This window comes from Fonsecaea nubica (assembly GCF_001646965.1).
Source record: "Fonsecaea nubica strain CBS 269.64 chromosome Unknown Scaff29, whole genome shotgun sequence".
In the NCBI taxonomy this organism is placed as follows: Eukaryota; Fungi; Ascomycota; class Eurotiomycetes; order Chaetothyriales; family Herpotrichiellaceae; genus Fonsecaea; species Fonsecaea nubica.
In genome coordinates this window covers 183,866-197,915 of record NW_019173702.1, presented here as the reverse complement: position 1 = coordinate 197,915, position 14,050 = coordinate 183,866, and the positions used below count along the sequence as shown (strand labels likewise).

Genomic DNA, 14,050 nt, shown 5'->3' with positions numbered 1-14,050 from the left:
ACGTTATGGCCCTCGCACCAATGATGTTGATGCGAGGGGCAGCACTTTGAAGCAATGCCACCTTAACGATCGTCCTCCACGCTTGTATCTGAGGGAAAAATTTCCCGTGGCTGAGTCTTGTCACCGGCTCCAGCCCCGACTTTGTTGTGGCCTTTTTCGCATGCACACAGCGAGAACTTGGTTGCTGAATACTTGAAAAATATGCGGTGGGGTGGTTGAAGTCCTGGGGGGCTGGCTATTCCTCCGATCTCTGTCTACACACAACAAGCTTGAGGCGATCTTTATGGATCGAAGACATTTGCAGTCACTGCTTCCGGGCAGTGGCAACAACAGCAATGCCACCACTTCCAACAGGTCCGCTCGCGCCGAGAGGCTGAGCCGCAATAAAATCACCCGCGTGGGCACCGCTTGCGAAGCCTGCAAACGGCGGAGATCCAAGGTAGGTGAGAAATCTCCTTGACCGCGCCTTATGATAGCCATGTTGCCGAAGGCCCGAGACTGAGACAAGACCTGGCAAAATACAGTGCAGCGGCCTCCCGGCGCCATGCAAGCTGTGCTTGCAAAGCGGCATCGAATGTACATTCGACCCTTCGCTCGACGGCCGACGAGCCGTGCATCGTGAAGACCGCGAAGCCCTGCTTTCCCAGAATCGCCTTCTCACGACTCTACTTCAGGCGGTCCGATTTCGCTCGAGCTCACAGGTCGACGCCGTCATCAGGTCGATCCGCGAGAATGATCCAGCCGATGACATCTTCGTCACAATTCAGGAGTGTCTCCGGCAACTCGACGATGGCGAGACTGCCACAAGCGGGGCTGATGGATTGCCAGACGACTTGCAATCACAGCTGCAAGACGCAACGTCTGTCGAGGAGTCGGCGCCGGAGGACTTGGACGATATGGTCTATCTTGGGATGCGTACACACGGCAGAGAACTCCTCGAGACCATCAGCACCCCAATAAGCCATGACGGTGGCGAGGATGGAATCCAGCCAGGCGATCAACTCAAGAGCGCCTTCTATTCATCGTACGACCAACCTCCTCTTACACCTTCTAGCGTACTTAGTCCTCCAGAGGGCGCCCACGAGCAGCCAGTGCAGCCAGTTGCAGAGGAACAATTCCCTCGACAATCCGGTGTCCACAGTGGCACTGCTCACCACATCTACGAAGAGGTACCTTCAGACTCGATTGCATCATCTTCGAGACCACAAAACAACGCTCCCAACTTGCAGCACAATAGACGGGGTTGGCATTTCGCCCTGCGCACTTTAGAGTCCCAGACAGCCCATTCTAGTGGAGACCCGACAGATACTCAGCCTGAAGAGACACATCAAACGGATGCTTCATACCAGCTGGTAGCCCAACACGCACATGCCGGTGAGGCTGCAGATACTGGGATCACCCCATTTGTACCGGGGATCGATGCCCAAGGCCACAATGCACGGCGTTCCCTGCATGATCGGGTATCCCAGCTCTATGGCGTCCGAACGCTAGTCATGCAGGAGAACACCCCACTGAGCGACATCATCACTGGATTCATGGATAATGCGAAGACCCTGCTTTCATATGGTGCCTCCCCGTCTGGAGTGCTTGGTTCGGACTTGATCGACGTGGAGTTGTTCTTCCGTGACCGTAATGAGGAGGATGACTTTACCGTCAGCGGATGGGCGTGCGAGGTGAGATCCTCACGGCAGCCGAATACTAAATCGCTCCCCCAATGGCTGACTGTAATATGCTCCAGGTATGGCGAAGCTTCCACGACTGGGACGTGTACGTCCGACTTGCGCAGATCCTGGCATATACCGCAGTCATGCGCTGGATGCTTGTTCCCACTGCAGACTCTTATGCTGCCATTCCGGCCATTCTCAAACCGCGTCCAATCCAATACTTAGTACCACATCATATTGCTCTTGACTTCTTACCTCTACCGCCGTTGCGTGAAGCTCTAATCAAGAATCTGAGAGACTGGATGACGGCATTACCTGCAGCCCCTCTCAGCGTGAATTGGGATCGCGGGATGGATGAAGCCGTAAGGTGGGATGAACACCGCCGTCGCCTCGTGCTCTCACAAGACTTTGTGGATCATGTCACCAATTACCAGAACTGGAGCATCGGTGAAAGTATTCTGGGTACGTTTCCAGAGGTCAAGGGACTGATTCGCCTTGATAAGCAATGAGTATTAGCGTTGGGGTTCCAGAGTCTCCCGGTTATATGGAGACACCAAGAATGTTGTTTTCTAATATTGCCTTTGTACGAGACACCGCGAAAGGCCAGGGGTTTTCCTCGACCGCACGATTTATCAGTTAGCAAGGGGACATACCGACGTGTCATCAACCTAATAAACCCCCCCAGAGCACCGCCAACCATTGGCGGATCTGTATGTACCGAGTATATACTCCGAGCGCGGTACGGCTTCACCAGGATCGCTGCAAGGCTGAGGGCGCGGAGCTGGTGAAGTCGGCAAGCTCCGAGCCGCTTTGAGCAAGCGGATCGAGGATGGAGGATCGAGAATCGGGCATGTTCGATCGCTGATCGCAGGTTGCAACGTGGTTTAGAACCTGCGTCATGAGTTTCTCAAGGGCCACCAGGGTCCAACAGTTCAAGTTGCACTAGGCAGGCTAAGGACCACGTTAGCCGCAGTTGCGGAGCCTCACATATTACGACTTGCCCTTGATTCACGAATGTCCCTCTCGCGTCGATGTTTCCGATTGTCCTCGATTCCCTGCAACGGGCGAAGGGAGACTACGGTGCGGGCAGGAATAGGCGTTGACCGGCAGCGCAAGGGCATCAGAATGAAGGACCTAGGGCTTTGAAAAGGGACGAGAAGGACGAGAAGGACGAGAAGGACGAGAAGGGAATACCCACAAAAATTGACTACATGGAAGGCGGCCCAGAACAGAAGAGCAAGGACATTGCCATATATCTTGGTCGAGGGATGGGAAGAATCAACGATCCTCATCGTTAGATGTCTGCTATGAGAAACTGCTACCTCAACTCCATCCCTGGGCGGCAAAGAGGATAGCAGGGATGCATTCCAATTGTCCAACCTTGAAACTCCTGGAGAGACAGCCTGACGCTTCAGATAGAAGCATCAAACAATTTTGATCTGAACCGAAGTGAGGCTGTTCAACAAACTCGCTGGGAAGCCACGCTTCAGAGTCTAGTTTTCTGGTCTCATTACGCCTCGAACCTCGCAGGTTACACAACCCCTCTGCCCCTCCTTTTGAATCATGGTGACTTCCCGAACCTCGTCAGGGACGTTTTGCTTGAAAAAGAAACGGCGACAAGTGTAGCTCGATTGCGTTTGTTTTCTGCCACCAGAACAGATCCCGTTGACTGCCTTTTGAACCAAAATGTCTGACAAGGTTGACCTCTCCTCCCTTCGAGGCCGATCTATTATGATTTTAGGTGGGTGGTTCGGTTCAACTCCTCAAGCGGGCTGAAAGGGACACTCCTTCTGAAGCTCTTTGCACTCTGACATTGGTTGTGCTGATATGCCATCAACACATCTGCAGGCGGGGCTTCAGGATTAGGGCTTGCCATGGCCAAACGTTTCGCTCATGCAGGCGCCCACATTACCATTGCAGACCTCAATATCGAGGATGGCACCAGTGCGGTCGCGGATCTTCAGGTGCAAGGCCTCTCTGCAATGTTCGTCCGCTGCGATGTGACAGATTATGTCAGCTCTGTGAAAGCTTTTGATCACGCACTTCAGAAGTCACCAAACGGGACCATTGATGTTACAGCTTTGATTGCGGGCGTCATCGGCGAGGCGGGTAGTCTTGTTGACAAAGTCCTAGACGCCAAATCCAAGAGATGTCTCACTCCGCCTGAGCTACGCCATTCAGCTTTGGATGTCAATCTTCTTGGGATGTACAACTGTGCGTATCTGGCTCTGTGGTATATGACGGTTGAACCACGCCAGCCTCGTGAACAGTTGGAGGCAGAAAAGTTCTCCAAGTCGCTCATTTTTGTGAGTTCGACTGTTGCGTACACGGACGTCGGGAATTTTGCAGACTATCATGCTTCCAAGTGTAAGGACCGTCCTTTTCGTTCTGGGGGAGCAAAGAGACAGAACACAGATCGGGGCACAACGAAAGCCGAGACTTTCCCAAAGATTTCAGGTATTGACGTCAACATTTCTCTGCAGTCGGCGTTCGTGGTCTTTTCCGTGGTCTACGCCACGAGACGCCACGCCTTAATGTCCGCACAAATTGTCTCGCACCCTACTTCATGCGCACGCCGATGGTCGAGAACGCACTGGATACGTTTGCCGCGGCAGGAATGGAACCGGGAAAAGGGTTTACCTATGTGGACATTGAAACCGTGGTTGACGTGGCGGGTCGGTTTGCGGTTGATGAGAGCTTGCATGGACGGGCCGTGGCGATTCTACCAGACCCGGAAGGCTTCGTGGATTTGAAAGATGACGAGGAGGGACTGTGGGCAGGGGAGGTCTTCAAAATGGTGCAAGAGAAGAGAAGGGCAGCAGGGGATGTGATTTAGAATGCACATCCACGGTTTGGTCGGGATAGATGGGCCGTCTCAAAGTTCTCGGGGGCTGAAGCCAAACGCTCAAGGAGGGCACGCAGGTATCGAAATAGCAGAGCCTGTTTCTGTAGATGCGTTGTATCAAGGTGTGGAAGGAATAGACAGGCCCTAGGTCCCAAGTCCTAGGTCACAGGGTCACCCACCGGACGGGCCAGCTCCACGGGATATAACATGTTATGTACTTGTGTCCTTGTCCATGTGCCTCATACTCATGTACTTGGATATGTTGGCCTTTGGGAGTGTATCGCACTAGTATGGAGCATGTACATATGTACTTCCACTGCAGGATGGAAGATGTAGTTTGTACCTCGGCTAACTCGCAAGAGCTATTCTCCACACTACCTAGTCTTGCTAGTTCCCATCGAGCCCATGTCCCTGACAAGTACTCGGACCTCCCCACCCAACTCACCCGCTCCGGGGGATGAACTCCGCAGATGTGTAGGTACTGTACGGAGTACATAGGTTATCATCCATCTATCTGTCATACAAGTACTCGGTAGACTTCTCCTCCTCCTCAGTCTAGACGAGGTTTTTTCTTCTCCCCCGACCTACAAAGGAAAGAGAGGGAAAAAGTCCGAGAAGGGACTCTCGACAGAGAGAATAGGGAACGAGGACAACAAGCATCCCCGCACGAGAAATTGCTGGATATTCAGTGTTCGGTATAATTCGGTATATAATTACCTACAACACAAACCGTACCAGCACGAAGGACATTTTACTTGCCTGCCTGGGTACATATTCGATACATCCCTGCCTATCGATTTGATCGATCAAACTACCCTGTCGACCTATCGACCTACCTACCTACCTACCTACCACTATCGACCGGATCCATACATCCTCGGCACCAACTCACCCTTGACCCTTGAAAAACAAGTGAAAAAAAAGACACAGAAAAAAAAATCAGATTAGCAGATAAGCTAAAAAGCTATTGAAATAAGCAGGGAGCGAGAGAAAGAGAACCAACCCTTCCCACACACCTCTCTCACCCTCCCGGAAAAAAACAACAGAAGAAACTTATCCGTAAAAGCAAAAGATGTCATCGTACCCCTCGACGCTGAGCAAGCCGCCTCCACCGCTGCCGGAAAAGGTCGTCCTGCTCTTCCCGCAGCCGTCGGTGCTGGTGGTGGTGCTCAACAACCCGCGCGGGCTCAACTGCCTGTCGATCGCGGTGCACTGGGCCCTGCACCACCTGCTGGAGTGGTACGACGGCGAAGGGTCGCTGCGGTGCTGCGTCGTGACGGGCCAGGGGCGGGCGTTCTGCGCGGGCGCCGACCTCAAGGAGTGGAACGACTCGAACGCGCGGCGCGCCGAGGGCCGCCAGGGCGGCGAGCGCGTCCTGCCCAACAGCGGGTTCGGGGCCGTGAGCCGCCGCGCGGGCAAGAAGCCCGTCATCGGTGCGGTCAACGGCCTCGCTTTTGGCGGTGGCATGGAGATGGTCGCCAACATGGACTTGGTCGTCGCGGCCAAATCTGCCACGTTCGCCCTCCCCGAGGTCAAGCGCGGGGTTGTCGCCCTCGGCGGCGCCCTGCCTAGACTCGTGAGGACCGTCGGCAGGCCGAGGGCCATGGAGATGGCCCTGACCGGACGCACCGTCTCGGCCGCCGAGGCGAGGGAATGGGGCATCGTCAATGCCGTGACCGACAACGCCCCCGTCGACGCCGACATCCTCGACAGGCCCGTCGTCAAGAAGGCCCTGGAATATGCCGCCGAGATCTGCAACAACAGCCCCGACAGCGTCATCATCACCCGCGCGGGTATTGTCCAAGGTTGGGACGATGGGAGCGCCGAACATGCCACCCAGACCACCATCGACATTTATTCGACGAGACTTCACGACGGAGAGAACATCCACGAGGGCGTCCGCGCCTTTGTAGAGAAGCGGGCTCCAAGATGGGTCCCAAGCAAATTGTAACGAGCGCAAATAAGAATCACTGGTAAAGAAGTTGGATTATCATCATAGCCACTTTTGCCTTCATGGATTGAAACAGTGAAATGAAGCTAGCTACCTGGAACACGATGCCGGGTAATAGCAAACAGAGGACTTGACCACAGATTGAATCTGCTTTGACATTGTTCTCTGCCTGTAAAGCATAACACACGATTCATGACTGCACACTAGGAGTGGATTTCCTCGAATTTCCAGTCTTTGCCCACCATGCATCCCGCAACCATTCTTCAAGATACTGTCTCATACAATTGCGTGTGAGAAATACTGGACCTTTTTTAAGAGAAATCACCCTGGAAGCACATCATGCGAAAACTCCAGTGTCGATGTTGATTTGCGCAAAATTTCAAGACGCCAGTCAATCAGTCGAGAGCCATTTAGAGAGCCGCCTCTCAGCTGATATCAGACTGCCATTGACAACGAGCGAGGCTTATGTGTCAGAATGGTCAATGACCGCACGAGAGCCGACCCGTTTTCGTAGGATGGGGGGTATCAATATGTGGGAGGTGGTGTGTCTCATGGTTACTATGCGCGTTGATGTTGAGGCATCTGTGGCATGCCGCCATACTGGCCGCTCTGGTTCTGCTGTTGCAGTTGTTGGTAGTACAGGGCTTGCTGTTGTTGTTCGGGAGTCATGCCATATCCAGCATGGGGGGCAGGTCGAGGTACGCCCGCAGCAGCAGGAGGCATGGATGGGACATCGTCAGGTGAGGCGACATCGTCAGCGGCGTCGACACCATTCTCGTTGCCGGAGGGTTCAGGAGCGTTCAAGCACGCCTAAAGCGCATGTCAGCACCAACTCACAATGGGATTTCAGATAGAAAGACATACCTGGATGAGATTCTTTCCTTCGGCCTTGGTGACGAGGGGTTGCAGTTTAGGAGTAGTGAACGTGTACACGAGCCCAGTCTCTGACACGACCAGCAAGAGAACTTGAGTGCCGGTGAGCACCGACAGTTCGTAAGCCTAAAGAATCAATCAATACCAGTTCCTGGTAATAAGTTCTTGTGGTGTGGGATGTGTCTGACCTTCTTCATGATACCGGCCTTTCTCTTGGAGAAGGTGATGTGGCGACGCGATTTATCCTGGATGAACTTGATCTCAATCTTTCTGCGTTCTCGGCCACCCTTCTCGTCATCGTCATCGTCATCCTCCCCAGCCATGGACGCTCTTGGTCGCTTGGTGCCTCGGGAGTCGACGCCATTGCCGGCAAGATCATCGCCGGGAGAAGGATGCTCAAGGCTGGCAGTGGGATCGGTGATGTCCGCCATGATGGGATCGTATGGAATGGATCGAGGATGGTTATGTCTACCCTAAAGAAGTAAAGTGTCAATAGACGAAAGAGGAAGTCGGTGGACGGATAGAATACCTTTTAAGAAGTGGTGCGGTTGATTGGATCTCAGGCAGAGGCCGTGACTGGGGACGCGACTGAAGGTGAAATCGAGTGTTAGTGAATTGGACCGAGTGAACAATGATAAGACTCTGGGCAGCAGTGACAGAAGAAGTGACATGGATTGGACAGACAGGTTGGTATAGGTGCGATATCACAGACACGTACTCGGCCCAAGTGCTGGGGCACGGGGTGCGGCAGCGCAGGTACCGCGGCAGGCAAATCCGGGGCAAACGGCAGGTAACTGGTAAGGGAGAAGACGAGGGTCAAGCTTTGTGGGCAGAAGGGCGGATGTGCAACAATCAGACTGTAAAGGGATAAAGAAGTGGGTTTGGGAATACAGAGAAGTAACCACTTTCTGTATGGGCTGAGATCTGGATAGAAAACGGTTTGGTGTGTGAGAAGGAGGGAGCTTCGGGAGGTTCTGAAGAAGGAAACGAAGACAAAGGGGGGGGGGGAAGGGTGGAAGGAAAAAAGAGGGGCGGAGTCTTTCGGCAGAACCAAAGGACGGCAAAATGGAGTAGGCTGGGCTAGCTTTTGGGGGCCTCGGTGGTATTGTGTAGGTAAGGTAGGTGAGGCAGGTGGGCGGTGCAGGTGCAGGTAGGTGCAGGGTTCAGGTGGGTGAATGTGCGGTCGGTGGGTGGAAGGGAAAAGGTGGTCTGAGACTCTCTGGTGGCAGCGGTGGGAAAAAAGGTGGTGGACCAGTGAGCGACTCAGCGAGTGAGCCTGTAGCCCGCCCGTGACCGCCGAAGTGGGGGGACTTGATGGGCGGGTCTTGGCGACGTGCAAGACGGAACCTGGGGGCCGTGAACCGGAGCAACTCTCGTCGCTCTCTTGTTCTCGTGCTCACCCAAAGTCTCCACTTTTGCAGTCTTTTCTCTTTGGCAATTCGAGTCTGGCCCGGGGCATTGTGGGTGGGCAAGTGGATTTCCCGTTTCTCTGGGCTTTGGTCTTTGCCAGGAAAAATCATCGCCAGCCACCCATGAACCGGGAAGCAGACTCTCCCATGTTGGTTTTGACAACGAGAGTGAGCATGGCCATATCATGACCATGATCGACAAGGCTCGGCTGTCACGAAATACCGACGCGGGATTGTGAGAGCCCCCCTTCGATCGCGTTCACGGAAGAGCTTTGTCGTGGATATACTGTGCTCAATACGGGATGGTCGAAAAGGATGATCCTCGCCTTGTGGATAGAACAGGAAAAAACGAAACAACTCAAAAAGAGAGGCGAATACCATAAGAAGACACACGTACCTTTTTCAGCCAGAAGCCAGGCGATAGGCGTCGAGAGTCAAGTCAGATTTGGATACGAATGTTGACGTTCCGGTGGTTGATCAGTCGAGTTGATCTATTGAAGTCGAGGTCGGATGGATGGTATTTTGGTGGCTAGGCGAGTTCGAGGCTGGATTGCTGGGCTGCTAGGAATTCAATGGTCGCCCCGGGACACGCAGATCAAAGCAACAAGCTGCACAGCACAGCACTGTTTGCGCACAGCGTACAGCGTCAGATCTCTCTGGTGTCTGGATCTCGTCGAACAACGGCTTGGAAAAGACCTTTGGGAAGGATGGGCGCCCCGTGAGACACACAGCGACAGGACAGTGGACGGTGGCAGAATGGAGGATGGACGAGAGAGGAAAGGGAGTCGGAAAGGGCATAGCGGCAGCTGCCTGCCTTTTGTAGACAGAAGACCACCTTGGGGGCCACTTGGGGACCACCCACTGCCACCCTCTGCCACCCAAGCATCTCTGGCAGCTACGGGCACGCCTGGACCATGATTGGACCAGGCCCAGAGCGGATCATTCTTTCCCCGACTTGTCTGGGTCCTTAGGTCCCTGGCCGGGCTCCCTACTCCCTATCGTACAACATCGTAAGCCTTTTGGGGGTGCCCCAGTTGATGCCCGTAGTGGCTATAGGCTATCGCTATTCGGCGGGTGTCACTGGCTCAGTCTGGGCTGGAAACCCACCCAAGAAGCCATTTCCAACTAGGCCGACATGCTAGTTTGACTCCTGCGTCTCGGTAGCTGACTGACCACCATGCAACTACGCAACTTATCGCACAAGTGCTCACCAGAGTGACCACAAGCACCACAAGCAACCACGAGTCACCAGCTCATGGGTAGATGAAGGTCTTCGAGAATTCTTTCTCGTCGAACAAGGAAAATATACCCCGGCTCCCGCCAACACCCAAAACAGCTTCTTGTCCCATGGATTTGTTATTTTCCCTTTTGATTTCATCTGCTGCCATTCCTGTTTCAGAGGAAATTCATTCCCTAATAACACAATATTGCTATCCACCGCTAACGGTCCATCTCCCCTCTGTCTATCTCTATTTTCTCCCTCCCACCACCCCCCCCCCCCCCCAAAAACTCAACTCATCCACTCACAACTTGCCTGCGGTGCCCTGCTCCCTTACTAGCGCGATCCTCAGAAGCTGTTAGCTCTGAGATTAGCAACACCGTCGCGACCTTCCTAGTGGCCCAGCTGATTCATCACCGCCACCACCCCGTCACTAGCTGGTCACCACAAGTTCCGTCCCTCTCCAGCTTCCACTCCTTCCCACACACATCCGTTTCCTACCAGTATAGCCATTGGGATGCCATGGGATACGTTGGATATGACGGAAAAACACAGTAAGCTCGCATATTAGAGAGTCAATGACATCGACCCGCGTGGCTTGGGCGTCTACGAGGAGGGTTCTCATATCCGCACAAATCCCATCCACTTCCTCCCTTATATCGGAGTGCACCGGTGTTGCCGGCGTTTGCTGTCATGACTCGTACCATCCCAGTCGAGCTCGTGTCCGAATCCGCCAGCGAATAGCAGAAAGCCCAGAGAACTGCAGAGGCGTTACCAGAGGATCCCTCCAGAGTACGAGGTACAAATGTACATACGAGTTTCTCATATGAAATGGAATGGCCGACCCACAACAGCCTCGTTCCACTTGACTTATTCATCAGCACACCATCATGGGAATCTTGTTCTCGGTACAGCACCTCATACACCATCAAGGTGGAATCTCCTCGCCGTTCCAGTCCCAGCATTTCCCCCGGCTACTTTCCTCCAACCCGGCGACGACGTCGATCAGCCTCTGTGCACTGAACTCGGGGCTGAACAGCTTTTCTGGGGGTGTACTGTTCCAAAAGTCCTTGCTTAAACTGGTCTTGACCGTTCCTGGATGCAGGCCGATGCACATAGCCCTGTGGCTGTTCTGCATTGACAGAAAAATGTCCGTGGATTTGACCAGTTGATTGACTCCAGCCTTGGACGCCCGATAGCTATACCATCCTCCTAATCGATTATCCGTAATCGATCCGACTCTGGCACTCATAAGTGCCAGTATAGCCAGTTTGGGTAATCCGTCGTCCCCCAGCGTGTTCGTTGACTTCCGTGGGAGAAAGACCGCGAAATGTTTCACTAGCATCATGGGGGCGAGCAAGTTGAGCTTGAGTGTCTCCAGCGCCGAGTCATATTCAATCTTATCTGGTGCCTTTTCGGGCCTTAACATGCCAGGCACCAGCAGTCCCATGCGAAGATGAGCGTTCTTTTCGTTGGGTTTGTCATGGTATCGATCCTTGCAGTACCGAGCTAACCTGGATATTGAAGCTTCGGACAGTACATCGCACTCCTGCACGTCGAGGCGTGATGTTTGTGGTCCGGACAATTCCAGCGAGGAGAGAAGCCGCTCCTTGACGCCGGCCAGGTCTGTACGAGCCGTCGCAACAATGGGCACACTCGCAGGCAACGTGCGAAGCAGGTGACGGGTCAAGGCGAAGCCAATCCCTCTCGATGAGGGAGACACGAGCGCCCACGCCATGGCCTTGGCCAGTGTTTTGTCGTCGATGAATGCAGGTATTGATTGAATGCGTGTGTGGTGTGGCTCCGGGTGCAGGTCCGCCGTACCAGTATTTCCTCGCAGACCTTGTCAGATGTGTGCCGTCATTTCAGACGACTTATCTCCCTGTTTTCGACACGTTGCGCGCGGATTCGGAGTAAACCAGCTGGTAGTGATCCTCGATTTCTGGCTTCCTCGTTCACAGCCGACCTGACCTCCCTTGCTTATCCGGGAGAAGAGGCTATAAGATCCGTCCGAGGAGAGACAGGGAAGTTACCAGTTAGACAATACGTAATGATGGGTCCTAGGTAGAAAGAGCCTGTCTTTGTCTTTGCCTGTTTGACTGTGTCCTGTCCTGCAGGGCAGGGAACTCTGCCAGCGCCCAGAAATGGTGGGATGTTGATGATGGTAATTAATAGTGATGATGTCGACGATTCTTCCCCCTTCCCCCCTCTTAAAAGTGTGAATAAAACCCAAAACTTTACCACGAGTATGCATGCCAGGCAGAACCTCGTTCAAGATACCTACCTACCTAGGTAGGTATGTAATCAAGGGAGGTTCTCGAAAAGGGAAAGCAGAAATCTTGGAATTCTATCCAATTCGTCATGTTTGGTCGTTATCTAAAATGTCAAGGTATTGAATGGTTATATATATAAAACAGGCCCCCCATACCCCCGCTATCATCGCCTGCAATATCTCCCAATTGTCAACTGTCAATAGTGAGTGTTCAGGGTTTTGCTTTGCTTGCCATAGTTCACCCCTCCAATGTGGTCACAAAAGTCCTTTCCAGCAGCGCTGGTATGTAGTACACACAGAATTTCAGAATTTCATGGCCATCCCACCTCCCCACCTTCGTTCTCATGACCCCGGGAAAGAATGTATTGAGGTCCCCTGTTCCCACTTCTCTCCGTTCTTCCCTAGCCCTTTGCAGGTCTCGGGAGGTCCACGCACCTCTTTCTTACTCGTATACCAATCGTCCCAATGCGTTGCCTTTAGATAGGTCCAAATCCTCTCTTCTCATCGATCAGCCTGTATCGTTCCTTCTCCTTTCGATCCTTGATCAAACACAACGCAGCCAACAGGAGCATCATATCGACAGCGACAAATCCAAAGAATGTGGTGAAGACGACGTCCAGGAATCGATTCGCAAAGGTGCCAAAGGGGGTCATGCAAGGGCCCAGCCTTGCCGCCGTGGCTGCACTGGTACAAGTCTGGTCTTTGACGAACAGCGCGGGATTGCTGTACCCACAGCATTGGAATTTGCTCTGTAGCATGGTCTGAGTGGCGGGTGCTTGGGCGTTCCAGATGGGAGCGAGGTTCTTCTTGGTTTGGAGGGTGGAGAACCAGATGTCCAGACCGATGGCCAGGGTGAGGACGGCAGCAACCACCACTCCCCAGGCATGGAATTTCAAAAAGGTGCGGTTGCGCCGCATGAAAAAGGCGGGAACAGAGAGGAGGAAGGCGATCAACATGATGACGGAGTTGACTATGCTCACTGTTGCAGTCCATAGTTAGTCAAAGATACTTGGGGAATCCAGATACGCAGGGGGGGACTACCTGTCAGTGGGCAATTGTCGAGCAAGAGGTTGGACGCAATATTGTTGACATTGTTGTTATGCTTGATGTTCATGCGGGTGTACAGTGGGATGAAGAGATGGAGGCCGGCGCAGAGGAGGAAAATGACGTCGAAGACGATAAAGACTAGGAGGATTTTGTTCGCCATCGCTGTCGCTGTGGATTCTTCAAGTCTCGAGGAATGTCAGGCGGTAATGTAAATCTGTTCTTCTGCGGTAAATGTAAAGAGTGTCGAAAGGAAAGGGCGAGACCTGCTCGAAGGACGCTGTCGATCTAGTCGAGCAGGAGGAATAAATGAAGCTCTAGAAAACGGACCAAGTGAATGTACGGATAGTCGAAGAAAAGAGAGCAAAGTCAATTGAAACGCACAACGCGACAGATAAAGAGGAAAACACACGACGCAGGTCTAGGGAGACTCGAGTTTGTGTCAGGAGGGTTCGGTTGGTTGTGGTTGAAGCTCATGGTCGCAAGGGGGCGCATCAGGATACACAGGCGTTTCAGACTTGCTCCACCGAGGGTGCGTGTCCTCGATCTTTGTCCGTACCAGAATCCCGCCTTATTTTTCGCATTGAGAGGCCCTCGAGAGGTCAGCTTCTCTTGCATTGATGCTTCGACGCACATGCGCAGAAGAACGGCGAGACTGAAGACATTATCGAACGCAGTATGTCGGGGATGAAAGGAGGTTGAAGGAGAAGATACAAGCAGAGACTGGAGAGTCACAATTGGCATGGCGCAGTTTCAGTCACGGGCTCGGCATA

General features: G+C 53.3%; 6 protein-coding genes across 6 annotated transcripts; 3 read left to right on the top strand and 3 right to left on the bottom strand.

Annotated features, from left to right (window-relative positions):
- Positions 1-283: 283 nt before the first annotated feature.
- Positions 284-2,173, top strand: AYO20_05180 (hypothetical protein; the record flags this gene model as incomplete). Its single annotated transcript, XM_022643474.1, has 3 exons — positions 284-439; positions 525-1,673; positions 1,739-2,173. The coding sequence occupies 3 exons, from the start codon at positions 284-286 to the stop codon at positions 2,171-2,173; spliced, it is 1,740 nt and encodes a 579-aa protein (XP_022500573.1).
- Positions 2,174-3,538: 1,365 nt separating this feature from the next.
- On the top strand, positions 3,539-4,500 carry AYO20_05179 (hypothetical protein; the record flags this gene model as incomplete). The annotated part of the gene is made up of 2 exons (XM_022643473.1): positions 3,539-4,031; positions 4,148-4,500. 2 exons carry the CDS (start codon positions 3,539-3,541, stop codon positions 4,498-4,500), a joined length of 846 nt encoding a protein of 281 aa, XP_022500572.1.
- A 1,081-nt stretch (positions 4,501-5,581) lies between these two features.
- On the top strand, positions 5,582-6,460 carry AYO20_05178 (hypothetical protein; the record flags this gene model as incomplete). The annotated part of the gene is made up of 1 exon (XM_022643472.1): positions 5,582-6,460. One exon carries the CDS (start codon positions 5,582-5,584, stop codon positions 6,458-6,460), a length of 879 nt encoding a protein of 292 aa, XP_022500571.1.
- Positions 6,461-7,018: 558 nt separating this feature from the next.
- Positions 7,019-7,764, bottom strand: AYO20_05177 (hypothetical protein; the record flags this gene model as incomplete). Its single annotated transcript, XM_022643471.1, has 3 exons — positions 7,019-7,270; positions 7,325-7,459; positions 7,522-7,764. The coding sequence occupies 3 exons, from the start codon at positions 7,762-7,764 to the stop codon at positions 7,019-7,021; spliced, it is 630 nt and encodes a 209-aa protein (XP_022500570.1).
- Positions 7,765-10,889: 3,125 nt separating this feature from the next.
- AYO20_05176 (hypothetical protein) lies at positions 10,890-11,699 on the bottom strand (the record flags this gene model as incomplete). The annotated part of the gene is made up of 1 exon (XM_022643470.1): positions 10,890-11,699. The coding sequence occupies one exon, from the start codon at positions 11,697-11,699 to the stop codon at positions 10,890-10,892; it is 810 nt and encodes a 269-aa protein (XP_022500569.1).
- Positions 11,700-12,709: 1,010 nt separating this feature from the next.
- AYO20_05175 (hypothetical protein) lies at positions 12,710-13,440 on the bottom strand (the record flags this gene model as incomplete). The annotated part of the gene is made up of 2 exons (XM_022643469.1): positions 12,710-13,212; positions 13,275-13,440. 2 exons carry the CDS (start codon positions 13,438-13,440, stop codon positions 12,710-12,712), a joined length of 669 nt encoding a protein of 222 aa, XP_022500568.1.
- Positions 13,441-14,050: the final 610 nt, after the last annotated feature.